At 61.4% G+C, this 27,996-nt stretch overlaps 2 protein-coding genes across 7 annotated transcripts; both read left to right on the forward strand.

Moving 5' to 3' along the window:
* Positions 1-280: 280 nt before the first annotated feature.
* On the forward strand, positions 281-16,334 carry PPP3CC (protein phosphatase 3 catalytic subunit gamma). 4 transcript variants are annotated; one of them, XM_090125757.1, is made up of 15 exons: positions 281-471; positions 4,745-4,942; positions 5,104-5,228; positions 6,558-6,669; positions 6,892-7,037; positions 7,205-7,344; positions 7,968-8,045; positions 8,124-8,218; positions 8,653-8,778; positions 9,657-9,734; positions 10,249-10,275; positions 11,023-11,104; positions 11,305-11,402; positions 12,205-12,234; positions 14,198-16,334. In XM_090125757.1, exons 1-15 carry the CDS (start codon positions 420-422, stop codon positions 14,371-14,373), a joined length of 1,563 nt encoding a protein of 520 aa, XP_089981883.1. In that variant the 5' UTR covers positions 281-419; the 3' UTR covers positions 14,374-16,334. The 4 variants fall into 4 exon arrangements, with proteins under 4 accessions (XP_089981883.1, XP_089981884.1, XP_031463854.1 ...); XM_090125758.1 differs by lacking the exon at positions 12,205-12,234; XM_031607994.2 differs by lacking the exon at positions 10,249-10,275.
* A 2,635-nt stretch (positions 16,335-18,969) lies between these two features.
* On the forward strand, positions 18,970-27,950 carry SORBS3 (sorbin and SH3 domain containing 3). 3 transcript variants are annotated; one of them, XM_090125627.1, is made up of 17 exons: positions 18,970-19,085; positions 20,200-20,339; positions 20,411-20,474; positions 20,641-20,673; positions 20,935-20,992; positions 21,066-21,261; positions 21,727-21,804; positions 21,999-22,060; positions 22,341-22,432; positions 22,519-22,595; positions 22,684-22,730; positions 23,644-23,758; positions 23,837-23,950; positions 25,734-26,030; positions 26,737-26,813; positions 26,882-26,988; positions 27,609-27,950. In XM_090125627.1, exons 1-17 carry the CDS (start codon positions 19,046-19,048, stop codon positions 27,668-27,670), a joined length of 1,659 nt encoding a protein of 552 aa, XP_089981753.1. In that variant the 5' UTR covers positions 18,970-19,045; the 3' UTR covers positions 27,671-27,950. The 3 variants fall into 3 exon arrangements, with proteins under 3 accessions (XP_089981753.1, XP_089981751.1, XP_089981752.1); XM_090125625.1 differs by having other exon boundaries at positions 18,976-19,085; positions 20,125-20,339; XM_090125626.1 differs by lacking the exon at positions 20,935-20,992 and having other exon boundaries at positions 18,976-19,085; positions 20,125-20,339; positions 21,038-21,261.
* Positions 27,951-27,996: the final 46 nt, after the last annotated feature.

Genomic DNA, 27,996 nt, shown 5'->3' on the forward strand with positions numbered 1-27,996 from the left:
CGGTGCCGCCAGCAGGGCGTGGCGGCGGTTTTATTCTTAAGTTCTGCGCGGTTTTTCGCTTCGATCCGTCCCCGCCCCAGCGGGGAAGGAGCCGCGGGACGCGATGAGGGCCGCCTCCGGTGCGGGGCCTCCAGCGGGCCGCGCTCCGCTCCGGGCCGCGCGTCGCCTAGCAACGGCCCCTGCCCGTCCAAGATGGCGGCCGGAAGAGAGCGGGGCAGCGCCACGTGACCTCGCGCGCAGGCGCGGAACGGCGGGGCGGGGCGGCGCCTGCGCGGTAGGCGGAGGAGAGGGGGGGAGGGGCGGGGAGCCGCCGCTCGAGGCACCGAGCGGATCCCGAAGGCCGCTCCGCCGCCGGCAGCACCCGCGGCCCCCTCCTGTCGCGGCGAGGGAGGGGGGAGGCCGGCGGTAGCGCCGCCGTCATGTCGGGCCGCGGGCACCACAAACTGCCGACCACAGAGCGCATCGTCAAGGGTGAGGGGCTGGCAGGGCAGGGCGGCGCGGCGCCCCCTGCCGGCGTGGCGGCGCGGGGCGGCGGGGAAAAAGGGGGGGGAGAGGCCGTGTTTTCGGGGCGCTGCCCCGGTTTGGGCCGCTGTTGTGCGGGGGGGGCAGGCCTGGGGTGGGGGGGTCCCGCTTGGTTTTTGGGGGGTTCCTCGTGATTCTGTGCGGAACGGTGGGGGGCGGGGGGAGACCGGGGGGGGGACGGGTCTGTAGGGCGGGGGGCGCCGGGCAGGACGTGAAGTGGAGGAGCCTGGAGGGGGGGGGGTGTTTCCATATTAAAGGCACTGAAGGGGTGAGGGCGGATTTGAGGCCTGCGGGCAGCGCTGGGGTTGGGGTGAGTGCTGGGATTTGGGGGCGGGGGGCGGCATCCCTGCTTTGTGGGGGGGCTGGGAGTGAATGGGAGCCCCGTGGGTTGGGGGGGGGCAGCGTGGCTGTGCTCAGTGCCCCCCGGTGTGAGGTGGGGGGGGGCGAGATCCCTCTGCCTCTATTCTCTCCCCCCCCGTTCCCCTCCCTTCTTCCCCCCTCTCTTGATCCTCTTCTCCCCTCTCCCCTTTCCTCCCCCCCTTTTTCCCCCCTCCCTTTCCTCCCCCCCCCTTTCCTCTCCCTCTTTTCCCCCCCCCCTTCTTTACCCCCTGCTTCTCCCCCCCCTTCTTCTCCCCCCTCCCACCCCCCAGCAGCTCCTAGTTCTGATGAAGCACTTAACGAGGAGAGAAATTAATTAAGGTGCGAGGCTGGGCTCACATCGCACGGCCCATAGGTGGGCACAGGTTGCCACCCCACCTCTCCTCCTCCCTGCAGGTCTGGGGTGGGGGGGGGGGGGGTTTCTTTCAGCCCATCATGTGGTCAGACACGTGTGGTGTGTTAATTAAACGTGGTCTCTAACGAAGGCGCTGCACAGAGGGGTGGCATGGAGGCCCTTGGGGTGAGCTGCTGCTGCTTTGTGGATTTCTGCCTTCAGAACGTGGCTGGGAGGTTTGGGGGTGGGTGGGTTTTCCCCCTCAGCTGTGAGCACCGCTGCCATCTTTTGGGGTTCTGCCATCTTTTGGGGTTGTGAATAAAAGAAACCTGGAGATAAAAGCCAGCTCTGCTCCGTGCGGCGCCTGCAGCGAAGGAGGGATGTGGAGCTTTAACCACGCTTAACCTCCATGCCTACGGAGCCCCGCAGGAACGGCAGCTGTAACGAAGCCGGCAGAGCAGCGCTGCTGTTTGCTTTGGCCTTGCACCCAAACTTTGTGACCCCGTGACCCGGATCTCTGCTTTTGGGGCGCCGGGAGCTGCGGTGCTGAGCGGATGCGGCGCTGAGCTGCCGGGGTCCCTTTGCAGCGCTGTGCCCCCACCCCAGCTGCGCTGAACCCCCTTCTGCGGGCAGACGTGGGGCTGAGGAGCAAAGGGTTCGTTGTGCTGGGGTGGCTGCAAGCAGGGCTGCTTCGTGCGTGCAGCTGGGCACAGCAGCACACGTGTGTGCATCGCGTGGTGGAGCAGAGCAGCACTGTAACCAGGAGGTGCTCCTGTAGTGCACTGAGTGTGCAAGGGGCAGCAGGACGTGGCACCGTCCCCACTGAGGAAACACGCAGGGCTCTGCGTCGCTTTGGGTGCAGCAGAGCTGATTTTCCCTGTGGGTTTGGGGCTGTGTGGGGCTGGGGGTGCAGAGAGCACTGTTGGAAGGGAGCAGCAGTGGTGCTCACGGTGATGGCTGCAGGGCTGTGATGGCCCTGCTTGGTGCTGGCACTTCGGAGCTGGTGAGGGGCGGCTCAGGGTGGGGTGCTGTCAGTGCTGGGTGCTGCAGGGGGACAGGTGGGTGCCATGGGGTTAAGGTGCACAGCGGGGCTGGAAAAAGCAAGTGGTGCCACGGGGCAGCAGAGTGCCTGCATGGGGATGGGAGGTTTGGGTTTGCAGGCCTTGAGAGCTGCACCCATGGGTGCTCGGGGCTGCGGGACAGGCTCTCGTCTCGTGGGGTCACGCAGTGCTTCATCCAAAATGAATCAGAAGTCCGAGGCAGCACTTCCCTATTTCCTGGGGGTAAGTGCAGCCCTGCAGCCCCATGCGCCTGCTGTTCCCTGTGAGAGCAGCGCAGAGCAGCGTGGGGCCGCTGTGTCCAGCAGTGCCCTGCAGCTCCGCAGCGCTGGGGGAAGTAGGGCAGGGTGCTGGCTTAAAATAGCCCTGAGCAGCGAGCTGGAGAAGCTATTTAGGTAAATCCCGGGGTCCCTGTGGGGGCAGAGCTGCCCGCTAATCTAAAGATATTCCCTGGGGATCTGAATTGGGATCCTTCCACGCTCCAGGTGTTCCCCGTTGGGGCTGCAGGCGCTGCGTGGCGCTGGGTGCTGTTAGGCAGCAGGAAGGAGGGAGCGGCGCGCAGCCTGCGGTTGGGGCTCTGCCCTGCTAATGAGCAATTAGCAGAGCCCTGTCGGCTCGCTGTGCCGTGGGAGCAGGTGGTGGAGCTCAGGGTTCCCCCCCCCCTTGTGAGCTCGCTTTTGTGCGAGGCTGCAGCTCGTGGGGCTGGGCAGGGTTGGCCCTATGGAGTCCAGCTGTCCCGCCATGCAGTGCTTTGTGTGCTGCTCAGACCCCCAGTGCTGGCATCCACTCCTGCAGTGTGCTCTGCATCCAGCAAGGGGGCCGTGAGCTCCTGCAATTAGTGCAATTAGCAGCACTGAAGGCGCTGGCAGTGAGCACCCGTAAGCGATGCAGGAGGTGCCCTCCTGCTCCCAGCAATGGCGTGGGCAGCTCCACGTGGTCCCTCTGCCCCCAGCTCTGTTCCTCCTGAGCCCTGGAGCTGCCCTGCCCGGCATCCAGGTGCGGTGATGGGGCTGTGGGTACCATCCATCATAACCTGAGGGCCGGGGCTGCCCAGAGCACCAAAAAGGGCCTTTTTGCCCCCAAACCCACCCGCAGGCAGCTTTGGCTTTGCCTCTATGTGGGTGCGCGGGGTGCGTGAGCTCAGCGCTGTGCAGCATGCTGGCATCGTGCTCTGCGAGTGCTGTGCAGGGTGAGCACCTTCCAGCAGCCACCCCAGCCCTCGGAGCTCCTTTTTCAGTCATGAATGCAGCCGTGCTGCTCGGTGCAGGCATCCCAGCGGCCGTGCCATGCGTAAACAAGCCGTGCTCCCCATGCAGGGGTTCACACAGCACTGGGAGCAGCTCCTGCAGCAGCGAACCCAACCCGCGTGGGTGCTGCATGGGGGCCTGTTTGCAGCAGAGCTGTGCTGTCCCCTTCCTCGCCCTGTGCTCCTTTGGGCACAGCTGACCCTTTAATCCGTCGCACCGCTCCGGAGCAGCAGCAGGCAGGTCGGTTTGGTGCAAAGTGCTGTGGCTGCTGTGCAGGTGGGAGCAGAGGGGCCCTCGTGGGGCTGCAGGGCTGCATTTGGGCCCTTTGGCATCCCTGCGGGGAGCTCTGCTGCAGCACGGCTGCCTGCGTTGCCCCCGTGAGGAGGTGGGCACCTTGCAGAGGAGCACACAGCAGGCATCTGTGTCAGCTCCTTGTGCCCTGCAGCCTAAAGCCCTTAGCACGAGTTCTGGCTAACGGGATTACTCACATTGACAGCACTAATGACAGCGCTAATGACTTAAGCTGTGCCCTCAGCCCTGGGGGGGTGGGCAGTTGGGGACTGGAGGGGCACTGGGGACTGGAGGGGCACTGGGGCTGGGTGCTGCTCAGACCGGGGGGCTCCCTGCTCTGCCCTGGTGCTGCTCTCTGGCTTCCTTTGGTGCTCCCACCAGCACTGTGTGCTGCAGCACTCAGGGGCCGTGTTCCCCCCCCCATTCTTTCCCTGTCCCACTGCTGCACGGACCCCAGTGTGCACAGACCCCAGTGTGCAGTGAGGGCTGCAGCTCTCGTGCTGGGCTCTGTGGGTGGAAAGCTGCTCTGTGGCACTCAGAGGGGGTGGGCTGCATGGTGACCTCGTTGGGCTCCAGGCTGCCATCACCAGGGGTGGAACAGCTTTGGTGCAGTGCCTCCCCTGGCTGAGCACGGAGCCGGGATGCAGCAGGAGCTCACAGTTCCCACTCCCCGTGGCTGTGGGTGCGCTGGGGGTCCCTGGACCATCCGGCTGTGATCTCAGCCCACTGCCCAGCACCGGTGCTGCTGGGGCTGCTCAGCCTTCTCCCATCCCTGAGGCAGTGATGAGCACAGATGGAGCTCCCATCTAACACAGCCTTCTGTTCCCTGCGCTTCCATTCTGCTCCGGCTCCTGGCCCTGCACGCAGTGCATCGCGGTGCAGCCCTGCTGACACACACACTTTTCCCCCCCCAGCCGTGCCGTTCCCCCCCACGCAGCGGCTGACGCTGAAGGAGGTGTTTGAGGATGGCAAACCACGCCTGGACGTCCTCAAGAGCCACCTGGTGAAGGAGGGCCGCCTGGAGGAGGATGCAGCCCTGAAGATCATCAACGACGGCGCGGCCATCCTGCGGCACGAGAAGACCATGATTGAGGTGGAGGCTCCCATCACAGGTCAGAGCCCAGCGGAGCCGCGGGGGTTCTGCACACAGGGGGCTCCCCTGAGCTGCTGGGGGTGCATTGTGTCCATCCCTGCTGGGCTCGGGGTGCATCTCTGCACGGCCGCTCTCTGAGCGCTGACTCTGTCCCTCTTTTGTGCTCTTCTTCCTGCCCAGTGTGCGGGGACATCCACGGGCAGTTCTTTGACCTGATGAAGCTGTTTGAGGTGGGAGGATCACCCAACAACACCCGCTACCTCTTCCTGGGAGACTACGTGGACAGGGGCTACTTCAGTATAGAGGTGAGCCGTGAGGCTGAGCCTGGAGCTGGCAGACGTGGCACGCGTCGTGTCCCCCAGGTTGCATTCCATGCAGACCCCCTCAGGCTGCATTTTGCACTGATGTCCCTCAGGTTGCATTCCATGCAGACCCCCTGAAGCTGCATTTTGCACTGATGTCCCTCAGGTTGCATTCCATGCAGACCCCCTGAAGCTGCATTTTGCACTGATGTCCCTCAGGTTGCATTCCATGCAGATTCCCCTGAGGCTGCATTTTGCACTGACCTCCTGTATGTTGCATGTCATGCAGACCCCCCTCAGGCTGCTGTCACGCTGACCTCCCCTAGGTTGCATTTAATGCAGACCTCCCTTAAGCTGCATCTCACGCAGAACCCCCTTAGGCTGCATTTTACACTGACCTCCCTTAGGTTACATTCCACGCAGACCCCCTCTTCCAGCTGCACTTTGCACTGCCCCCCCTCAGGCTGCGTTTGGCCCTGTAACCCACTTTTGCAGCTCACGCCAAGGCCAGGTCCTTGCAGCGTGCTTTTGAGGTGCTGCCCAGGTGGGACCTGCAGCTGAACGTTGGGCTGTGCAGCAGCGCAGGGCTGGCAGCTCTCATCTCTGCAAGCAGAGGGAGAGGTGTTGCGTATCAGCGTGGGGCAGTGGGAAGCGTGGGGCTGGGGGCTTCCCTGCAAAGCAGCCGTGCGTCGCGTGGCTTCCAGCTGCGTTTGCGCTCCTGCAGGAGGGATCTGTGCCATCCCAGGAGCTGCAGCACGATGCCCTGTGGGGCGCTGAGTTCAGGTGTGCAGTGAGTAGGAATGCAGTCTGTGCACCACCAGAATGCAGCAGTGGTGCTGTGCACCTTTGCCAGATCGCTTTTTCAAATCCAATTACGACGGGACGCACGAGCGCCGGCTAATTAAGAATTGCACGTCCCGTAATTTAGCCAGGCTTCAACTCACTGCCTTCTGTGTGGTGATTAAAGCTGAAACGGGGACCTCAGCAGCACGGTGCAGAGCTGCAGGTTGGAGCTTCGCACCACGGCGTTGTTCTGGGTGCTCCTGTGAGCATCCCTCCGTTACCCAATGCAGCGAGGCGGCGCTTTTGCTGGCTGCACACACAGCTGGAGCTGCCTGCTGCTGTGCCCGACCCCATTTGCGCTCATATTTAGGGCAGGAGTTGCTCTGTAGGGCTGCAGCTCTGAGATCTGCAGCTGCCTGTAGGGCTGGGCTGCAGTCAGGGCTCCTCTCTGGGTGTCCACCCAGCAGTTTGTGGTGCAGCCTGCAGCCTTGAGCCCCTGCGATGGGGTTTGATGATGTCGCCCCTCAGCCCTCCTTCCCTTTCCTGCAGTGCGTGCTGTATTTATGGAGCTTGAAGATAAACCATCCCAAAACGCTGTTCCTCCTGCGAGGGAACCACGAGTGCAGGCACCTGACAGAGTACTTCACCTTCAAACAGGAGTGTGAGTCGCAGCAGTGGGGTCTGTGGGGTGGGGGTCTGTGGGGTGGGGGTCTGTGGGGTGGGGGTCTGTGGGGTGGGGGTAGGGTTCGAGTTAGATCAGGGCTGTGCTCTGTGCTCTGTGCTTCTCGTTCTGTGCAGGTTGGGCTGCAGGAGTGGCTGTGAGCAGAAGCTCCAAGCGAGCTCTGCTTCCAGTGCCACCCAGGCTGACTCTGTGCCCCCCCAGGTCGGATCAAGTACTCGGAGCGGGTGTACGACGCCTGCATGGACACCTTCGACTGTCTTCCTCTCGCTGCCCTCCTCAACCAACAATTCCTGTGCGTCCACGGGGGGCTGTCTCCAGAAATCACCTGTCTAGACGACATTAGGAAAGTAAGTAGCGGGGTGCAGCCCTGGTTTGGGTGCAGGGAGGAGCGCAGCGTTGCAGTTCGGTGCGCTTGGTGCTGGAGCTGCGTGGATCCCCTGGCAGAGGTGGTGCACAGGGGTGGGCGCGAGGCTCCGAGCCCCGGCGCTGCCCTAAGGTGCTGTGCATCCTTCAGTTAGACAGGTTCAAGGAGCCCCCCGCCTTCGGGCCCATGTGTGACCTGCTGTGGTCTGACCCCTCCGAGGATTACGGCAACGAGAAGTCGGTGGAGCACTTTGCCCACAACACCGTTCGGGGCTGCTCCTATTTCTATAGGTGAGTGGGGGACGGAAGGACCTCAGGCTGGGGTCGGTCAGGACCCCTCAGATCACAACCCCAACCCACCCCTGTGTGCTGCAGCCCCACGGCTCTGAAACCCCGCAGGGATGGTGACCCCCCCCCATCTCTCTGAGATGCTTTTCCCCACATCCAACCTGAGCCCCGCTGTGCCAACTGGGGCCGTTCTTCCCATCCTGGATGGACCAGGATCATAATCATAGAATCACAGAATCACTAAGGTTGGAAAAGACCTCCAGGGTCACCCAGTCCAACCATTCACCCAGCACCAATGGTTCTCGCTAAACCACGTCCCTCAACACAACATCCACACGTTCCTTGAAGAGAAACCCAGAAGGTTTCCTCTTTCCTTGTGCCCAAGTATGTGGCTGGGTGGCAGAGCCGGGAGCTCAGGGAGGTCATCCATCCATGCTCTCTAAAAGTGAAGCAGTGCTGCCAGCAAACTGCTGAAGGGGGCTTGGCACCAGGCTTGGTTCCACGGAACGCTTTGCAGTGCGTTTCTGTGTGCTGTGATCCGTGCTGCCCCGGGCAGGTGGGCACCGCAGGGCTGCGACCCACTCTGCTCTGCTCCGTGCTAACCCACGTGTGGTTTTGTTTTCCAGTTACCCTGCAGTTTGTGATTTTTTGCAGAACAACAGTTTGCTCTCTGTAATCCGCGCTCACGAAGCCCAGGACGCGGGGTAGGTGTGGGTGCACAGCATCGCCTCCGTGCTGCGCTGCCCCAGCACGGCACTGCTCAGCCCTCCCCTCTCCCTCAGGTACCGAATGTACAGGAAGAGCCAGACCACGGGCTTTCCCTCCTTAATCACCATCTTCTCCGCCCCAAATTACCTAGATGTCTATAACAACAAGGGTAAGGCTGGGGGCGTCGCGCTGCTGGGGATCCCTGTTGGCTGCACGCGACGAGGAGCTGCGTGTGCTGAGCTGGCAGTGCTGTGCCTCACGCTGTGTGGCTGTCAGTGTCACGTTGCTGCCATGTTGGAAACGGTGCTGTGGTTGAGCTGGGTGCATTCATGGAAGGAGAAGCTGCTGATGTGGGTGGGCTGCATCATCCCGTGAGCTCCGTGGGGAGTCGCCGTGTTGCCCCTCGCTGTGGGTCGTGGCTCTGTGCTCACCTCTGTGACTTCAGTGCTTCACCCAGCCTTGGTTACGATGAGCTTTTATGAAACAGCATTAATGGATGAGCTGATAAACCCCACAGCTCGTTCTGCTCATCCTAATGACGGGGGGGCTTCGTTAGTGCGGGTGCAGCCGTTGAGCGCACGGTGTGTCCTCGCTCTCTCCCAGCTGCTGTCCTCAAGTATGAGAACAACGTCATGAACATCAGGCAGTTCAACTGCTCCCCACACCCCTACTGGCTGCCCAACTTCATGGACGTCTTCACGTGGTCGCTGCCTTTTGTGGGGGAGAAGGGTAAGAGGAGCCAACCATCCTTTGGGAGCCCGTCCCAAGGGGCACGGGGGGATGTGGGAAGTGCCGTGGGGTTGGGGCTCCATGCAGGGTGGTGGTGCAGCTCAGTGATTTTAGGGGCTCCATGCAGGGTGGGGTGGTGCAGCTCAGTGGTTTTGGGGGCTCCATGCAGGGTGGTGGTGCAGCTCAGTGGTTTTGGGGGCTCCATGCAGGGTGGGGTGGTGCAGCTCATTGGTTTTGGGGGCTCCATGCAGGGTGGTGGTGCAGCTCAGTGGTTTTGGGGGCTCCATGCAGGGTGGTGGTGCAGCTCAGTGGTTTTAGGGGCTCCATGCAGGGTGGTGGTGCAGCTCAGTGGTTTTGGGGGCTCCATGCAGGGTGGTGGTGCAGCTCAGTGGTTTTGGGGGCTCCATGCAGGGTGGTGGTGCAGCTCAGTGGTTTTAGGGGCTCCATGCAGGGTGGTGGTGCAGCTCATTGGTTTTGGGGGCTCCATGCAGGGTGGTGGTGCAGCTCAGTGGTTTTAGGGGCTCCATGCAGGGTGGGGTGGTGCAGCTCGGTGGTTTTAGGGGCTCCATGCAGGGTGGGGTGGTGCAGCTCGGTGGTTTTAGGGGCTCCATGCAGGGTGGTGGTGCAGCTCAGTGGTTTTGGGGGCTCCATGCAGGGTAGTGGTGCAGCTCAGTGGTTTTAGGGGCTCCATGCAGGGTGATGGTGCAGCTCTCATGCTGATAACTGCAGAAAGCTTTTCCCAGCCGGTCCCCCCTGTGCTGCTCAGTTCTGCTGGAGCTGCTGCGTGTTGCTGTGACCAATGCAGACCAACCCTCTGGAATCCCCCCCACGCACACAGTTCACCTGCAGCCCCCTGACCCCATCTGTGCTTCTTGCAGTCACCGAGATGCTCGTTAACATCCTCAACATCTGCTCTGACGACGAGCTGATTTCAGATGGCGATGAGACGCTGGAAGGTGAGAGCTGTGGGTCAGAGGCGGGGCTGTGGGGCAGAGTGCTGTGCAGCCATCCCACCCCTTTGTGTGCAGCTGGGGGTAGGACGCCTTTGTTTTTATTATTATTCTTCCCCCCCCCTCCCACTTTGCAATCGAATCCCAATGGAGCTGAGTTCCACTCCGTGCTCCACGCGCTCCTCAGCGGCTGTGGGATCACCTCCCGTTCCTCACTGCCCGCATCCCCTGCTGTTATTCCCCCTCCCCAGATCAAAACCCCGCACAGCAGAGCCCCATCCCACCCCCATCCGCTGCAGCTCCACGCAGTGCTGTGCAGTTCTGGGTGCAGATGGGGTGGAACTGCTCTGCGCTCTGCCGCCGCATTGACCTCCGCCCTCTGCTCCCATTGCATTTCGTTTTGCTGTCGTGTTTTTGTGTTTTGGTTTTGTTTTCCTTTCTCCCTTCCCATGAGGATTAAATTTGTTTCTTCTATCTCTGTCTCCATCTCCCTGTTTCTTGGTGTCTCCTCTCCCTGAAGATCACTACATTTCAAGCTATCAGAAAGGTACCCAGCTAGAACTCGCTGCCGGCTTAATTCTCACTGCCTGTGCCACCAGATTCCTCGAGTGGACTTGCCGAGCTGACTGTAGTTGGGCAGTCTGTCCATCCCCTTTCAGTTTTAACACGAGCGCCGTGTGTTCTTAACCCTCCCGCGTTCCTCCAGGAACCCGAGGGCCGGGGCCACGTTTCTGACTTCTGAATGCAGCCACGTAGTGCATGGCTGAGCCATCGGTGCATGTCAGAGCTCCGGTTCGCCTTGTCCTGTCCTGATGTGTATTTGGGCCACGTGGAGAATCTCAGCTGAGAGGAGATGTATTTGTTCCCCCTCTGACTCTGGTTTCTGTTTGTTTTCAGTTCCCCTCCATGCTTTTTCCCCCCTCTGTCGGGTCTGTGTACAGAAGGGCGGCGCTCTCCGTGCCGGGTCCCGGCGCGGCGCTGCAGCCCGCGCTGTGCCTTGCTGTGTCCACATGGCTGTGCCATTTGTGTCCCGTCCTGTGTGGTGCCATCGAGCCCGGCCAGCTTCACACCAACACCCCGAGCTGCTCCCCTCCCCAGCCGCCCTCCCCTCCGCACAGCTCTGGCTCCGTGTTCCATCTCCTTGGTGTCCCCCCACGCCATCCTGGTGCTGTCGTCTCTCCGGACCGTAATCCATGAGTTCTTCTCCTGGAGGTGGACGGGAGCTTCATGCTGCCATTGCCTGCGCCTCGAGGGGCTGTGAGACATGCTGGGGCCGTGTTCTTTTCTCCCTAAGGTGGGACGACCGTCCGCAAGGAGATCATCAGGAACAAGATCCGAGCCATTGGGAAGATGGCGCGCGTCTTCTCCGTCCTTCGGTAAGGACGCAGCCCGGCGCTGTCTGACTGCTGCTCGGGAGCTGGGCAGAGGCTCAGTGCTGGTCCCTGCTGTGGGTGGGCTGCCCTTGCACGTTGGGGTGCGTTTGGGGGGTGGGGGCGTGCTGGGAGCCCGGACTCCATCCGTCCCCACTGATACCCTGCGTGCGTCACCTGCTGACCTGCACCAACTTCCTTTGCAGAGAGGAGAGTGAGAGCGTGCTGACGTTGAAGGGCCTGACCCCCACGGGCACGCTGCCCCTGGGTGTGCTGTCCGGGGGCAGGCAGACCCTGCAGACCGGTGAGTCCCATGCTGTGCCCTGATGGCAGCTCTGGCTCTGCCCCGTGCATCGGGGCAGAGGGGGGTCGGGGGGTGGCTCAGCCCTGGGGAGGGGGGGGGATTTGCAGTGCTGGTGGGGGTGTGGGGGCTCCTGGGAGCTGCAGGCAGCGATGAGCTCGCAGCCCGGGCCGCGTGCTGTTCTGTGTCTCTGTGCCCATCTCCTCCGTTCGTTCCCCTGCGCTGTGAGCGCTGTGCCCAGCTCTGTGCTGCAGCCATGGAAGCGCTCCCCCTGCCCGCCTGTGCCCTCTGCCCACCCACCTTCAGGAGATGCAGCACAGGAGGGGCCACCGCTCCAGACCTGGGCGCACTCAGACCCCGCTGGGCTCAGACCTGCCGTGGGGGGGCTTCCCTTTGCAGACGCCGCTCCCACCCCGCAGCCCCCAGACCCGCACTGAGCCGCCGAACGCGGAGCCGCGATGCTCCACCGCTGCGCTGCTCCTCTGCATCGCATCCAAAGCAAGAAGTGCCACGTCTGGGGATGGGGTCAGGAAGGGCTGAGGCAGCGCCCTGCTGGAGCTCAGCTGTGCCACCCTGCGTGGCTGAGCTCCATGGCTGGAGCTGGGTCCATCGGAAGCTCCAGCCCCGTCCTTTGGGGTTGGGATTCAGTTCTCTGCGCCCTCCTGTCTTCTGGGGTCTGGGGGGGGTCCCGCTCTGCTCTGTCCCCTCCTCTCTGTGGGCTCGGCGCTGATGTTGGATCACTCACTGCTGCTCTTATTGTTTTTCTGTCTCCATTTCTGCATGCCACTCTTCTTCTGTATTGCAGCCACAGTAGAAGCGGTAGAGGCACGGGAAGGTATGGCCCGAGAGACCCAAACTGTGTGTGTGTGTGCATCCTAGAGAGCTTCCCAGCCTCCCTTGGCTCTGGCTTCACCAGGAGGTGACAAATCCCCAGGATTTGGCTCTGTAATGCACTCTGAGCCTCACAGCTCAGCGCTGCCAACCCCAAATCCACCGCAGAGCCCTGCAGCACACCCAGCCCAAAGGCCGTGGGGCAGAGCGGGCTGGGTGATGCTCACAGCATCTCTGCTCCCTGCAGGAGGGCTGGGTGCTCCCAGCTTTGAGGAGCTCTGTTCTCCCCTTAGAAATAACGTCCTGATCTCGGAGAGCAGCTCTCTGCACAGAGAGGACCTTCCCATCCAGGCTGCTGGAAGCTGGTTTGCAAACCAGCCCAATCCTTGCTGTGATGTTTGGCACAGCACCTCTTTTTCCCCCATTCGTGCCCAGGGGAAGCATTTGCTCCATGAGGGTTTGCTGCCAGGCGGGGTTTCCCCATGAGCTGCACCTCCTGGTGGTGCCAGAAGTGCTGTGTGTGTTCGCTGGGTTTGCTGCTGTGTGCCACGCTGGGCTCTGAGCACTGTGGCTGCGTTGCTTTGCTGCCGTGGGGTTTCGTTGGCACCAAAAGCTGTGTCCTGGGCAGGGGATGGTGAGCAGTTACGTGGGCTGCACAGATCCCCCCCTTGTGCCCCCAAACCTTTGGGTTCCTCCACCCCAAGCATACGGCACAGCAGAGCCCTTCCCTGCCTGCATCCCCACAGCCCCACGCGTTCAGCGTCTCCACCAGTGGCAGACGGTGGCGCTGTGCATCCCCAGCGGTCTGGGTGGCACCAGGCTGAGCGGTGCAGTGCGTGCATCGCAGGGGAGAGAAGCCATCCAGAGGGACCTGGGCAGGCTGGAGGAGTGGGGCCACAAAAACCTAACGAGGCTCAGTAAGGCCAAGTGCAGGGTGCTGCTTTGGGTTGGGCAGTGCCAGGTATGGATACTGGGGGAAGATCTGGAGAGCAGCCCTGCAGAGAAGGACTTGGGGGTCCTGGAGGATGAGAAGCTGGACGTGAGCAGAGGGCTGGAGCAGCTCTGCTATGAGAAAGGCTGGGGGAACTGGGCTTGTTTAGCTTGGAGAAGGGAAGGCTGTGGGGAGACCTCAGTGTGGCCTTCAGTACTTGAAGGGAGCAGATAAACAGGAGGGGGAGTGGGTGGATGGTGACAGGACAAGGGGAATGGTTTTAAACTGAAACAGGGCAGGTTTAGGTTGGATGTGAGGAGGAAGTTTTTCCCCAGAGGGTGGTGAGGCACTGGCACAGGTTGCCCAAGGAGGCTGTGGATGCCCCATCCCTGCAGGCATCCAAGGCCAGGCTGGATGTGGCTCTGGGCAGCCTGGGCTGCTGGTTGGTGACCTGCACACAGCAGGGGGGATGGAACCAGATGAGCATTGTGCTCCTTTGCAACCCAGGCCATTCTGTGATTCTATGTTGATTCTATGATTATGGCACCCTGTGGATCCCTGTGGCACCCTATGGCATCCTTATGGCACCCTGAGCAGCCTGGTCTGCTGGTTGGCGACCCTACAGACAGCAAGGGGGTTGAAACTAGATAATCATTGTGGTCCTTTTCAGCTCAGGCCGTTCTATGATGATTCTATGATTAGGGCACCCTGTGGATCCTTGTGGCACCCTGTGGCACCCCATGCATCCCCATGGCACCCTCTGTGTTCTCTGTGCAGCCTGGGCTGCTGGTTGGCGACCCTGCACACAGCAGAGGGGTTGGAAGCAGATGAGCATTGTGCTCCTTTGCAACCCAGGGCGTTCTATGATGATTCTATCATTATGGCACCCTGTGGATCCTTATGGCACCCTGTGCAGCCTGGGCTGCTGGTTGGCGACCCTGCGCACAGCGGAGGGGTTGGGACGAGATGATGATCGCTGCGATCCTTTCCTAGGCCATTCTATGACCCCCTCCCAACCTGTCTCCTCCCCCTGCAGCCATCCGGGGCTTCTCCCCGCAGCACAAGATCCGCAGCTTCGAGGAGGCTCGGGGTCTGGACCGCATCAACGAGCGCATGCCGCCGCGCCGGGACTCGCTGCACGCCGACGGGGCGCTGCACCTCCACCCCAACCCCAGCCCTGCCGACAAGAACAACGGCAAGAAGAGCCCCTGACGGCGCCCGGGAGCAGCCACAGCCCACGGATTTTATTTATTTATTGATATTTGGGATTGGGGGGGGGGGAGGGGAGGGGAAGAGGGGGGTGGGGGGGAGCAGTTTTCAGCCGCAGGCACCGCCGCGCTCCCGTCCGCATGTTGGCAGGTGGCAGGTTCTGTCTTTTGGTTCTTAATTTATGTTTCATATATATATATATATGTATATACACACACACACACACACACACACACACACATATATATATATATAAAATAGCCCCTTTTTTCTTAAGTTGAGAAACCAGTGCAAATGCAGGGCGTGTGGCTGCAGGGCGCTGTGCTGCGCGCCCCCCCCAGGCGGTGCAGCTCGGTGGTCCCACTCCATGTCAGCCCCCAGCCTGGCACTGCTGGGCCCCTGCTGCTCTGCGTGTTGACCCCATCCTTCGGCCCCGCTGAGTGCAGCCCTGGGACCCCACAGCAGGGTGGGGAGGCAGCGCTCCCATCCCCCACCCCTTTGGCCCCCCCCCTCCCCGCTCCATCTGCATCTTCCTGGGCTCCTTTAGGATCCCCCCCATCCCACCTCCATCTCTTTGGGATCCTTCCCTTTGGGTCCTTCATTTTGGATCCCCCCCCTCCCCATCCCATCTCCTTCTTTTTGGGTACCTTTGTTTTTTTGGGGTCCTTTGGATCCCCGTCCCACCTGCATCCTTTTGAGGTCCTTCACTTTGGGTGCCCCCATCCCATCTGTATTCTTTTGGGATGCCTCATTTTTGGTTTGGGTCCTTCCCTTTGCATCCCCCCCATCCCATCTGCATCTTCCTGGGCTCCTTTTGGATCTGCCCAGCCACCCTCCATCTCTTTGGGGTCCTTCACCTTGGATCCCCCCCATCCCAGCTGTGTTCTTTCAGGGTCCTTCATTTTTTGGGGGGGGCCCTTCCCTTTCCCAATTCCATCTTTTTGGGATCATTTGCATCTTTTTGGGACCCCTCGCTTTGGATCCTCCACTCCACACACATCATCTTTGGGTCCTTTGCTTTGGCTCCCCCCACCCCATCTCTTTGGGGTCCTTCACTTCGGGACCCTCATTACACATATGTCTTTTTGGGGTCCTTCACTTTGGGATCCCCCCACTCCATCTTTCTGGGATCCTTCACTTTTTTGGGGCCCTTCCTTTTGGGATCCCCCCACTCCATCTTTTTGGGGTCCTTCTTTTTTGACCCCCTCCCCCATCCATCTGCACCTTTTTGGGATCCTTCGCATCTTTTTCAGGTCCTTCCCTTCATACCCACCCACCCCACCTTCATCTTTTTGGGGCTCTTTTGCTTTTTGGGCCCCTCCCCCATTGCTGCCAGCACAGTTTGGGGCCGCAGTGCTCACAGGGGGTCCGAGTGGGGGTCTGTGTGTGGAGGATCCCATGGGACACACCGAGGATTTGGGAAGCTCCCCCCCCCCCCCAGCCCCATATCTCCCCCCACCCCCCCCCAGGGGGGCTGCCCCCCATTTGGGTGTTTGCATGTGATAGCAGAGGTGCATGTGATGGGGAGGGGAGGTGGTGCCAGGCTGGGGGGGGTCTCAGTGCAGAGCAGCCCCCCTCCCCCCCCCCCCCCATAGCCTGGAGCCCGCCTCCTTTGTATCGTATTGTATTGGATTGGATTTTATTTTATTTCTTGCTTTTATTTTATTTTATTTTTTTTTTTTTAGCTCTGTTGAAAGGGAAGAAAAAAAAAAAAAAAAGACAAAAACCAATGGTGAAAATGTTATTTATTGGCAGAAATTATTTAATATAATTTTTTTTTTTTTTTTTTTTTTTTTGTGAACGAGGAATGGATTTGTTAGAGCCGTCTGTGATGTCGATCCGAAGTCATCTTTAAGGAGAGAGAGAGAGGAGGAAAAAAAAAAAAGGAAAAAAAAAAAAAGGAAAAAAAAGTTTAAAAAAAACAAAACCAAAAAAATCCAAACCAACAAAACAGAATCGCTGCAGTCGCTCGGCTCCGCTGTGGTTCGTTGGGGGCTCTGGGGGGGTCACAGCTGGGCTGTGTGCAGCTGCAGGGTGGTGGGTTCTCCACGTGCATCTCCTGGTCCTCCGTGCTGCTCCTGCATCCCAGTGCGTCCGTCCTCCATCCATCCCCATCCTTCATCCCAGTCCTTCCTTCTTCCATCCATCCCCATCCTTCATCCCAGTCCTTCCTTCTTCCATCCATCCCTCCATCTCTCAACCCAATCCTTCCATCCTCCATCCATCCTCATCCTTCATCCCAATCCTTCCATCCTCCATCCATCCCCAACCTCCATCCATCTTCCATCCATCCCCTCCCTCCATCTCTCAACCCGTTGCATCCTCCATCCATCCCCCATCCATCCTCCATCCATCCCCATCCATCCCAATCCATCCCTCTTCCATCCATTCCTCCATCTCTCAACCCAATCCATCCATCCTCATCCTTCATCCCAATCCTTCCTTCTTCCATTCATCCCTCCATCTCTCAACCCAATCCATCCATCCTCATCCTTCATCCCAATTCTTCCATCCCCCATCCATCCCCCATCCATCCCCATCCTTCATCCCAGTCCTTCCATCTTCCATCCATCCCTCCATCTCTCAACCCAACCTTTCCATCCTCCATCCATCCCTCATCCCCATCCATCCCTCACCCCAATCCCATCCATCCCCATCCTTCCCTCATCCCAATCCATCTTCCACCCATCCCTTGTCCCACTCCTTCCATCCCTAACCTCCATCCATTTTCCATCCATCCCCTCCCTCCATCTCTCATCCCAATCCTTCCATCCTCCATCCATCCCTCACCCACCCCACCCGTCCCTAACCTCCATCCCTCGTCCCAATCCATCCACCTTCCATCCATCTGTCCCTCGTCCCCATCCCTCCATTCTCCATCCTTCCCCCCTCCTGTCCCTCCACCCCGTTGTTCCACCCCCCGTCCATCATCCATTTCTCCGTTGGACTCGATGGCCTCTGTGGTCTTTTCCGACCTTAATGGTTCTATGATTCCATCCCCACATCTTCATCCATCCCTCCATTTCCATTCCACTCAGTCCGTTCCCCTATATCCACCCCATCCCTTATATCCACGCTCTGTATCCACCCCCCATAACCGCTCTATTTCCTCCCTGTACCCTTTATCCACCCCATCCCCTATATTCATTCCCTGTATCCATCCCCTAAATCCATCCCCCATATCCACCCTCTGTATCCATCCCCTGTAACCACTCCCTCCCCACCATCTCATCCCCTACATCCATCCCTCCATCTTCATCCATCTGTCCCCCCCATCCCATCTCCTTCTCATCCCTGATATCGACCCCATTCCATCCCCTATATCCATCCCATATATCCATCCCATCCTCATACTCATCCTATCCCCTATATCCATCCCCTATATCCATTCTGTTATCCCTGTATCCATCCCCTGTATCCATTCTGTTATCTCTATATCCATCCCATCCCCTATATCCATTCTGTTATCCCTATATCCATCCCTTATGTCCATCCTATTCCCTGTATCCATCCCCTGTATCCATCCCCTGTATCCATCCCCTATATCCATCCCCTGTATCCATCCCCTATATCCATCCCCTATATCCATCCTGTTATCCCTATATCCACCCCCTATATGCACCCCCTATATCCATCCTGTTCCTGTCACCATGTGGCACAGGGGGGCACAGCCCTGTAGGGTTGTCCCACGTCACCTTTGTCCCCTGTGTGATGGTGGGCCTCCCTGTCCCCTGTGGTGGCCCCATATCCCCGTTGGTGGCCCCGGGACCCCCTTGTTGGCCCCATATCCCCGTTGATGGCACAGTGTCCCCATTTCTGTCCCCATGGCGCTGTGTTGGTGATGAAATCCCACAGCCGGAGCTCACATGGGATGGAGCCGCTGCGTTTTGGGGCCGTCAGCACTTTTGGGGGGCAGCAAAAATGGGAACTGAGTGATGGGGGGGGGGGGGGACAGAGCTCAGAGCCCAGTGGGAGCGAGGGGGGATGGGACGGGAATGGGATGGGAATGGGGCCGTGGCCTGATGCGAGACTTGGGAACCCCCTTTCTCCATTCTGACCCCAACCAGCCCCCCCTGAGCCCCCAGCCCAGCAAGGAGAACTCCAGTGGGATGGAGGAGGGTGGGACGGGGACAGGATGGGGTTGGGATTTGGGATGGGATATGGGACGGGATGGGGATGGGATATGGGATTTGGGACGGGATGGGGATGGGATCTGGGATGGGATATGGGATGGGATTTGGGATGGGGATGGGATAAGGGATGGGATTTGGGATGGGATTTGGGATGGGGATGGGATTTGGGATGGGGATGGGATATGGGATGGGGATTGGGATGGGATTTTGAGATGGGATGGGGCTGTGGGATGGGATGGGACCACGTTGGCCATGGTGCAGCGCTGGAGTTGGGAACCCCCTTTCTGCACCCCGACCCCAACCAACGCCCCCGAGCCCCCAGCCCAGCAAGGAGACCCCCATTGTGGGGGGTGGGGGGGTGGGCTGAGGACGGGACCGCGTTGCCCACAGCCCAGCGCTGGGGTCGGGGATCGTTTCCCCGCTCTGCCCCAAAGCGGCGGTGCGGGGCGGTGCGGGGCGGCGGGGCCGGGCTGTTCCGTCAGCGTGTGCGGGGCGTGGGCTGAGCTCAGCGCTTGGCTCCGCTCCGGGATCCCGGGCCGGGAATGTCGCTGGGAGCGCGGAGCGGGGCGGCTGCGGAGCGGGGTGGGTGCGGGGCGGGGGGCACCCCAAAAGGTGCGGGGTGTGCGGGCGCGGCGGGCGGTGCGGGCGCTCGGAGCGGGGCGGGGCGGTCGGGGGGATCCCGGGGATGGGGGGGGGAGGGGGGTGCGGAGTTTTGGGGCCCCCGGAGCGGGGTTGGGAGCGCGGCCTTTCTGCCGTCCGCTCGGTGCGGGACACGGGGGGGGGGGCGGCTGCGGGACCTGGGGGTGCGGGCAGAGCGCGGGGCTGTTGGGGCGGAGGGCGGACCGCGCCGTGCGGGGGGGGAAACAACGCCGGGGGTCCCAGCGGGGCGCGACGTGGCGACGTCGGGGGGCGGGGGGGGGCGAGCGGGGGCGCGAGGGACCCCCGACCCCAAAGAGCCGCCGCGAAACGAAGCCGGAGCCGCACGCCGTGCCCCAGGCCGTGGGGTTCGGGGGGGTCCCGTCCCGTGGGTGCCCCCACCCCGCCGTGACTCACGCGCTGCACTCTGCCCGCTCCGCCCCCCCCCCCCCCCGTGTTTGCTCTGCGGGGCGGGGAGGCGCTTCGTCCCGTTCCGCTCCGGGCGGGGTTTTCCCTTGGGGTGGGGTTTTTTTAGGGGGGGCCCAATCCCGAGCCGTCCGTTGCAGAGCGGCGGCCCGGAGCGCTCCCGCTCTTCGTTCCGTTATTGCGGCCCCCCCCGCCGAACGCACCCGGGGGGCACCGCACCGCACCGCACCGCGCGGGATGCGGCAACAGCAGGGATGGGCGGCGACCCCTGGGACCCCCGCTGAAGTTGCTCCGGAGCGCCCAGGGTCCCCGCTGGGGGATGTCCAGGGACACCCTGAGACCCCAATGGGAACGTCTATGGGATTTGCACTGGGGCACCCATGGGACCCCACTGGGGACAGCCATGAGGGTGTCCAGGAACACTCGTCCCGTTGGGGACCCGTGGGACCCCACTGGGGGCCGTCCAGGACCACCTTCAGACCCCCATTAGGGTGCTGAGGGCCCCCATTGGACCCCACCGGGGATGTCCGTGGGACCCCCTCTCCCTCCTCACCCGCAGCCGACACGCAGTACCAGACTTGGCCACACCGGGACCCCCAGCCACCCATCAGCCCTCCCTCCCCGACCCCCCCAGGCCCCATGGAGGGCGCCGCGCCCCCCCCGGGCTGCTCGGCCACGTGGATGGAGGACGGCCGGCGTCGGGAGCGGCGCTGGGTGAAATACGACGGCATCGGGCCGGTGGATGAGACGGGGCTGCCGCTGGCCTCGCGTTCTGTGAGTGAGGGCAACTGGGGGGGGGGGCTGCGTCCCTGGACCCCTCCTCACCGCCCCACTGCGCCCCACAGAGCGTGGATCAGCCCCGAGATTGGTACCGCAGGATGTTCCAGCAGATCCACGGCAAGCTGCCGGGTGAGCGCCGAATGGCACTGCCTGGGGCAATGCGGCACTGCATGGCACTGCATGGCACAATATGGCTCTGCATGGCACAATATGGCACTGCATGGCACAATATGGCACTGCATGGCACTGCGTGGCACTGCGTGGCACCACTCAGCCCCTTCTCTTCCTTCTGTAGAACCAGAGTGGGACACACCGTGCTGCACAACAGGTGAGCATCCCGCCCTGTGTGGGACCCCAGCAATGCCTGCATCCCATCCCATCCCATCCCATCCCATCCCATCCCATCCCATCCCATCCCATCCCATCCCATCCCATCCCATCCCATCCCATCCCATCCCATCCCATCCCATCCCATCCCCATCCCCATCCCATCCCCATCCCCATCCCCATCCCATCCCATCCCATCCCCATCCCATCCCATCCCATCCCATCCCATCCCATCCCCCACCCCCCTCTCCCCACCCCCCAGTTCTGCAGAGATCTGAACCAGCCCTGGATCCTCCGGCGCTGCCCAACGGCTGGGAGCGGTGAGCTGAGCTCTGGCTGGGTTGGGGGCTCAGTGTGACTCACAGCGGGGGCTCAGAGGCCGCTGCCCCCCAGGACCCCGTGGGGCGCCGCCGATGGCACCGCGCAGCCGGGCAGCATCTTTGACTACGAAGCTGACGCGGCGCCGGCACAGCGTGGGCAGGTGGGAGCCCACAATGGGGCACCCCACAGAAGTGTGGGATGTGAGCACCACGACCCCAAATCCCCTCTGCAGCCCCCAGGAGCTGCGCCTGCAGTGCAGCCCATCGAGGTACGGCGCCGCCCCACACCACGGTGCCACCCCCAGCGCCCTGTGGGGTGATGCTGGGATGTGACGCTCTGTGGGGTGACCTTGGGATGTGGAGCCCTATGGGATGATGCTGGGATGCGCTGCTCTATGGGGTGCTGCTGGGATGTGCTGCTCTATGGGGTGATGATGGGATGCGCTGCTCTATGGGGTGATGCTGGGATGCGCTGCTCTATGGGGTGATGCTGGGATGTGCTGCTCTATGGGGTGATGATGGGATGCGCTGCTCTATGGGGTGATGCTGGGATGTGCTGCTCTATGGGGTGATGCTGGCATGTGACGCTGTATGGGATGGCTCTGGGATGCGGTGCCTTATGGGGTGACTTTGGGATGTGGCGCTCAATGGGGTGACCCTGGGACTCTGTGCCCTATGGGGTGGCCTTGTGATGCTGTGCCCTATGGGGTGACCCCAATGCGCTGCCCTCCCAGGTGCAGCTGCAGCGGGAATTGGAACAGCTGAGCGCTGAACTGGATGAGGACATCCGCGCCATGGAGCGGCCGCAGCGGGTAGTGGGGCTGGGGGCGGCCCTATGGGGCGGCGCTATGGGGCGGCGCTATGGGGTGGCCGGGAGGGGTTGAGGGGGGTGGGGGGTATCCAGATGTGCCCGCCCAGATGTGCCCAGATGTGCCCAGCACTGGGTGGCACATGGGGCGGTTCGGTGCCACCCCAACTTGGGATTCCCACCCCGGCTGCCCCACAGTGCCCCACTGCCCGCAGCACCCGCAGCACCCACAGAGCATCGCCGACCCCCACCGCACCGCCGTGAGTACGGCCCCGCAACCCCCACAGCCCCCAAACCCCAAAGAATCACTGACCCCAAACCCCGAACAACCCCAAACCCTTGGCGCTATGGGGCACCCCGGGGTTCTTTAAGGGCAGCAGGAGCGCAGTTACCCATCAAGCAGCCCCCCCACCCCCGCCCCACACCCCACGCTTCCTTCCCTGCACACCTGTGCCCCCCATTGCTCAATCCATGGGGCAGTAGTTGTTGGGGGGGGGGCACAGGGTGGCACATCACCCCCCACCATTGTCCCCCCCCCAGGAGCGCGCTGTCCCCCCATGGGCTGCAGGGCCGCCCCGCTGTCCCCACGGATCAGGAGGGGCGGGGGGGGTCCACGGAGCAGAGCGGCAGAGGTGAGGCCCCCCCCGATCCCCCCTGCTGCCAACTCCCCCCCATGGCACCGCTTTGCAGACCCCCCCCACCCGGTGTCCCTTTGCAGAGCCCCCCCCGCCCCCCGCCCTCCCCATCGCAGCGGATTTGGGGACCCCCGCAGCGCCCGCCCGCGGTGCAGCCCAGGTGAGGAAATGTCCTCTATAGGGCCGGGGGGGGGAAGGGGGCAGCGCCCCATTGCTGCGCCCCCCCAGCGCCGCTCTGTGCCCCACAGATGGCGGCCGCACGCCTCAAGTTTGACTTCCATGCCGAGTCCCCCAGGTCTGTGCCCGTGTCACCACGGTGGGGGGCGGGGGACATCCAGGGACGTGGGGCTGGGGACACCTGGGGGCGTTGGCTTGGGGTGACCTGGTGCTACTCAGGGTGGGGGAGATGTGGGGCTGGGGACACCTGGGTTGGGGGCTGGGGACACTGAGAACCATATGGAGTTGGGGACACTTGGGGACATGCGGGGCTGGGGACACCCGGGACATTGGGTTGGGGACATCTGATGTCACCTGGGATTGGGACCAGCGGGTGCCACCTGGGGTTGGGGACATCTGAGAACAGGGGGGTGGGGACACCTGGGGATGTTGGGTTGGGGTGACCTGGTGCCATTCGGGATTGGGGACATGTGGGGTTGGGGACATCTGGGTGCCACGTGGGGCTGGGGACATTCAATGCCACGTGGGGTTGGGGACATCTGAGAATATAGGGACATGTGGGGCTGGGGATGCTCAGCGCCACCTGGGGTGGGGACACCCAGGGACACCTGGGATTGGGGACATGGGGACACCTGATGTCACCTGGGGTTGGGGACATGTGGGGTTGGGACCACTGGGTGCCACCTGGGGTTGGGGACATCTGAGAACAGGGGTTGGAGACACCTGGGGATGTTGGGTTGGGGTGACCTGGTGCCATTTGGGACTGGGGACACGTGGGGTTGGGGACATCTCAGATTGGGGACCAGCGGGTGCCACGTGGGATTGGGGACATCTGAGAACAGGGGTTGGAGACACCTGGAGATGTTGGGTTGGGGTGACCTGGTGCCATTCAGGATTGGAGACCAGTGGGGTTGGGGACACTTGGGGACACGTGGGGCTGGGGATACTCAATGCCACGCGGGGTTGGGGACACTTGGGGACGGGCGCTGTGTGCTGTGGCCGCTCAGTGCCCCGTGTTGTCGCCGTCGCAGGGAGCTGCCGCTGCGCAGGGGCGACGTGGTGCTGCTGCACGGCGCTGTGGACGCCAATTGGCTGCGGGGGGAGCATCGCGGCCGCGTGGGCATCTTCCCCCGCACATACGTGGAGGTGACGCGGGGTCACACGCGTGTCGGGGGCGCGTGCGTGTGTCAGGGGGGGCCGACATCCTTCTCTTCCCCCCCATAGCTGCTGCCCCCCGGCGAAGCGCCGCAACGTGGGACCCCAACGGCACCGCAGGGCCGCGCAACAGCCGTGTTCAGCTTCCGTGGGGAGCTGCCCATAGAGCTCAGCTTCCGCAGGGTGAGCGTGGTATGGCGTGTTGTGGCGTGTTGTGGCGTGTTACGGCATGTTGTGGTGTGTTATGGTGTGTTATGGCGTGCTATGGCGTGTTGTGGCGTGTTACGGCGTGTTGTGTTGTGTTATGGCGTGTTACGTTGTGTTATGGTGTGTTATGGTGTGTTATGGCATGGTATGGCGTGTCATGGCGTGTTGTGGCATGTTATGGTGTGTTATGGCGTATTATGGTGTGTTATGGCATGTTATGGTGTGTTATGGTGTGTTATGGCGTGTTACGTTGTGTTATGGTGTGTTATGGCGGACTATGGTGTGTTATGGCGTGTTATGGCATGTTATGGTGTGTTATGGCGTATTATGGTGTGTTATGGCATGTTATGGTGTGTTATGGCGTGTTACAGCATGTTATCGGGTGTTATGGTGCATGATGGCGTGTTATGATGTGTTATGACGTGTTATGGTGCATTATGGCATGTTATGGCGTGTTATGATGTGTTGTTGCATGTTATGGTGCGTTATGGTGCATCACGGCATGTTATGGCATGTTATGGTGTTATGGTGTGTTATGGCATGTTACATCATGTTATGGTGTGGTATGGCATGTTACAGCAAGTTGCAGTGTGTTATGGCATGTTATTGCATGTTGTTGCATGTGATGGTGCGTTATGGCGTGTTATGGTGTGTTATGGCATGTTATTGCATGTTAGGGTGTGTTAGGACGTGTTATGGTGTGTTAGGGTGTGCTAGGGAGTGTTGGGGGCGTGACATTGCGTGTTGTGATGTGCTATGGCATGTTGGGGCATGTTATTGCATGTTGGGGCGTGACATTGCATGTTGGAGCATGTTATTGCGTATTATGGCACGTTAGAGCATGTTATTGCATGTTGAAATGTGTTGGGGGCGTGTTGTTGCATGTTCTTACATGTTGGTGCGTGTTGGGGTGTGCTTGTTGTGCCATATTGTGCCATACTGTGCCATACTGTGCCATACTATGCCATATTGTGCCATACTGTGCCATACTGTGCCATATTGTGCCATACTGTGCCATATTGTGGCATATTGTGGCATATTGTGCCATGCTGTGCCATGCTGTGCCATGCTGTGCCATGCTGTGCCATATTGTGCTATACTGTGCCATATTGTGGCATATTGTGCCATGCTGTGCCATGCTGTGCCATATTGTGCCATGCTGTCCATATTGTGTCATACTGTGCCATGCTGTGCCATGCTGTGCCATATTGTGCCATGCTGTCCATATTGTGCCATACTGTGCCATACTGTGCCATATTGTGCCATGCTGTGCCATGCTGTGCCATATAGTGCCATATTATTCCATGTGGTGCCATGCTGTGCCATACTGTGCCATCCTGTGCCATACTGTGCCATACTGTGCCGTGCTGTGCCGTGCTGTGCCATACTGTGCCATACTGTGCCATATTGTGCCATGCTGTGCCATGCTGTGCCATATAGTGCCATATTATTCCATGTGGTGCCATGCTGTGCCATGCTGTGCCATCCTGTGCCATACTGTGCCATCCTGTGCCATGCTGTGCCATACTGTGCCATACTGTGCCATCCTGTGCCATACTGTGCCATACTGTGCCGTGCTGTGCCATGCTGTGCCATGCTGTGCCGTGCTGTGCCATGCTGTGCCATATTATTCCATGTGGTGCCATGCTGTGCCATGCTGTGCCATATTATTCCATGTGGTGCCATCCTGTGCCATACTGTGCCATACTGTGCCGTGCTGTGCCATGCTGTGCCACGCTGTGCCGTGCTGTGCCCGCAGGGTGAGCAGCTGTCCCTGCTGCGCCGTGTTGACGCCCATTGGTACGAAGGACAAATTGTGGGCACTGGGCGCCGTGGCATCGCGCCCCGCTGCTACCTGCGTGTGCACTGCGAGCCGGGGGGCGGCCCCACGACCCCGCAGCCCCCAGCCCCACAGGCGGGCACAAAGCAGGGCTGCGGTGACCCCGCTGTGCGCCCCCCCTCCCCTCGGCGCCAGGATCTCAGCCCCTGCCCGGCCCCACTGCCGCCCCACGCCGCACCCGCTGCACCCAGCCCCTCTGTGGGGCCCCACGAGGAGGTGAGCAGCCCTGTGCCATCTGCCCTATAGGGGCAGCCTCACATCGCCCTATAAATGATGCCCCCTATCACCTGTCCCTGTGCTGTGTAGGGGCCGCCCCTATAAGGGAATGTGGGGCAGCCCCATACCACCCCATAGGAGCAGCCCCTTATCACCCTATAGGAGCGTCCCCATATCCCCCTATAGGGGCTGCCTCATGTGTTCCTATAGGAGCCTCCCCATATTGCCCTTATAGGAGCAGCCCCATATCTCCCTATAGGGGCAGCCCCATATTGCCCTATAGGGGCTGCCCCATGTCTCCCTATAGGAGCAGCCCCATATCTCCCTATAGGGGCAGCCCCATATCTCCCTATAGGAGCATCCCCATATCCCCCTATAGGGGCTGCCCCATTTCTCCCTATAGGGGCTGCCTCATGTCTCCCTATAGGAGCCTCCCCATATTGCCCTTATAGGAGCTGCCCCCTGTCATCCTATAGGAGCAGCCCAATATCCCCCTATAGGGGCTGCCCCATACCTCCCTATAGGAGAAGCCCCATATCTCCCTCTAGGGGCTGCCCCATATCCCCCTCTAGGGGCTGCCCCATATCACCCTATAGGAGAAGCCCCATATCCCCCTCTAGGGGCTGCCCCATATCCCCCTATAGGAGCAGCCCCATATCGCCCTATAGGGACAGCCCTACATGACCTCTCCCTTCTCCCCACACAGCCCCCATCTGCAGGAGGACCCACCCCACACCCCGAGCCCACCTCCCCCCAAGTCGGCTCCGAGATCCGATGGACCCCGTAAGTCTGGGGGGTGCCGACGTCCCGCTGTGGGGTCGGGCCCCCCCCGCACTGTGGCTGCTCTGTAGGCACCGCGCGCTCTATGAGTACCGACCCCAAAACGGTGATGAGTTGGAACTGAGGGAGGGGGACCGCGTGGATGTGCTGCAGTGCTGTGACGATGGCTGGTTTGTGGGTGTGTGGGGCAGATATGGGGTGGGGTGGGAGCGGATGGGGTGCGGTGGGGTGGGATGGAAGGGATGCGATGGGGTGGGATGGGGTGGGATGGATGGGATGGGATGGGATGGGGTGGGGTGGGATGGGATGGGATGAAGATGGGATGGGATGGGATGGGGTGGGGATGAGGTGGGGTGGGGTGGGGTGGGGTGGGGTGGGATGGGGTGGGATGGGAGGGGATGGGGTGGGATGGGGTGGGGTGGGATGGGATGGAATGGATGGGATGGGGTGGGATGGGATGGGACAGAATGGGATGGGACGGGACGGGATGGGATGGGATGGGATGGGATGGGATGGGATGGATGGGATGGGATGGGATGGGATGGGACGGGACGGGATGGGATGGGATGGGATGGGATGGGATGGGATGGGATGGGATGGGATGGGATGGGATGGGATGGGATGGGATGGGATGGGATGGGATGGGATGGGATGAGGTGGGGTGGGATGAGGTGGGGTGGGATGGGATGGGGTGGGATGGGATGGGGTGGGGATGGGACGGGATGGGATGGGACGGGATGGGGTGGGGTGGGGTGGGGTGGGGTGGGGACAATGCAGCCCCACTCACACCGCCCCCAGGAGTGTCCCAGAGGACGCAGAAATTCGGAACGTTCCCCGGGAACTACGTGGCACCGCTGTGACATCCCTGCTGTCACCCCACACATCTATGGGGCCAAAGTGCCTCCAGCTCCCTCCACCCCTATGGGGCCCCAAGCAGCGGCCGACCCCTGTGACCTCACTGTGCCCCTTGGCTTCCATGTGCTGCCTTCCTGCCCCACTGCTTTGGGGTCCCATCACCATGGGGTCCCAATGCTATGGGGTCCCATCACCATGGGGTCCCAATGCTATGGGGTCCCATCACCATGGGGTCCCACAGCCACTTCTGTGTCCCTCATTAAAGTCAGCTTGTGTTGCTGCTCATGTGGGAATGTGTGGGGTGGGGGCAGTTGTGGGGTGCTGTGGGGGG

This window comes from Phasianus colchicus, chromosome 27, assembly GCF_987193195.1.
Source record: "Phasianus colchicus chromosome 27, bPhaCol1.hap1.1, whole genome shotgun sequence".
Taxonomy (NCBI): domain Eukaryota; kingdom Metazoa; phylum Chordata; class Aves; order Galliformes; family Phasianidae; genus Phasianus; species Phasianus colchicus.

What these genes read in the sequence shown, in the direction of transcription:
- PPP3CC (XM_090125757.1), top strand. Translation starts at nt 420, where the DNA reads ATGTCGGGCCGCGGGCACCACAAACTGCCGACCACAGAGCGCATCGTC. An exon ending in GGTGGAGGCTCCCATCACAG is followed by an intron (nt 4,943 to 5,103) that starts GTCAGAGCCCAG and finishes CTTCCTGCCCAG; the next exon opens with TGTGCGGGGACATCCACGGG. An exon ending in CAGGCAGACCCTGCAGACCG is followed by an intron (nt 11,403 to 12,204) that starts GTGAGTCCCATG and finishes TCTGTATTGCAG; the next exon opens with CCACAGTAGAAGCGGTAGAG.
- SORBS3 (XM_090125625.1), top strand. Translation starts at nt 19,046, where the DNA reads ATGTCGCTGGGAGCGCGGAGCGGGGCGGCTGCGGAGCGGG. An exon ending in CACACCGTGCTGCACAACAG is followed by an intron (nt 20,674 to 20,934) that starts GTGAGCATCCCG and finishes CCCACCCCCCAG; the next exon opens with TTCTGCAGAGATCTGAACCA. An exon ending in CCGACCCCCACCGCACCGCC is followed by an intron (nt 22,061 to 22,340) that starts GTGAGTACGGCC and finishes TCCCCCCCCCAG; the next exon opens with GAGCGCGCTGTCCCCCCATG.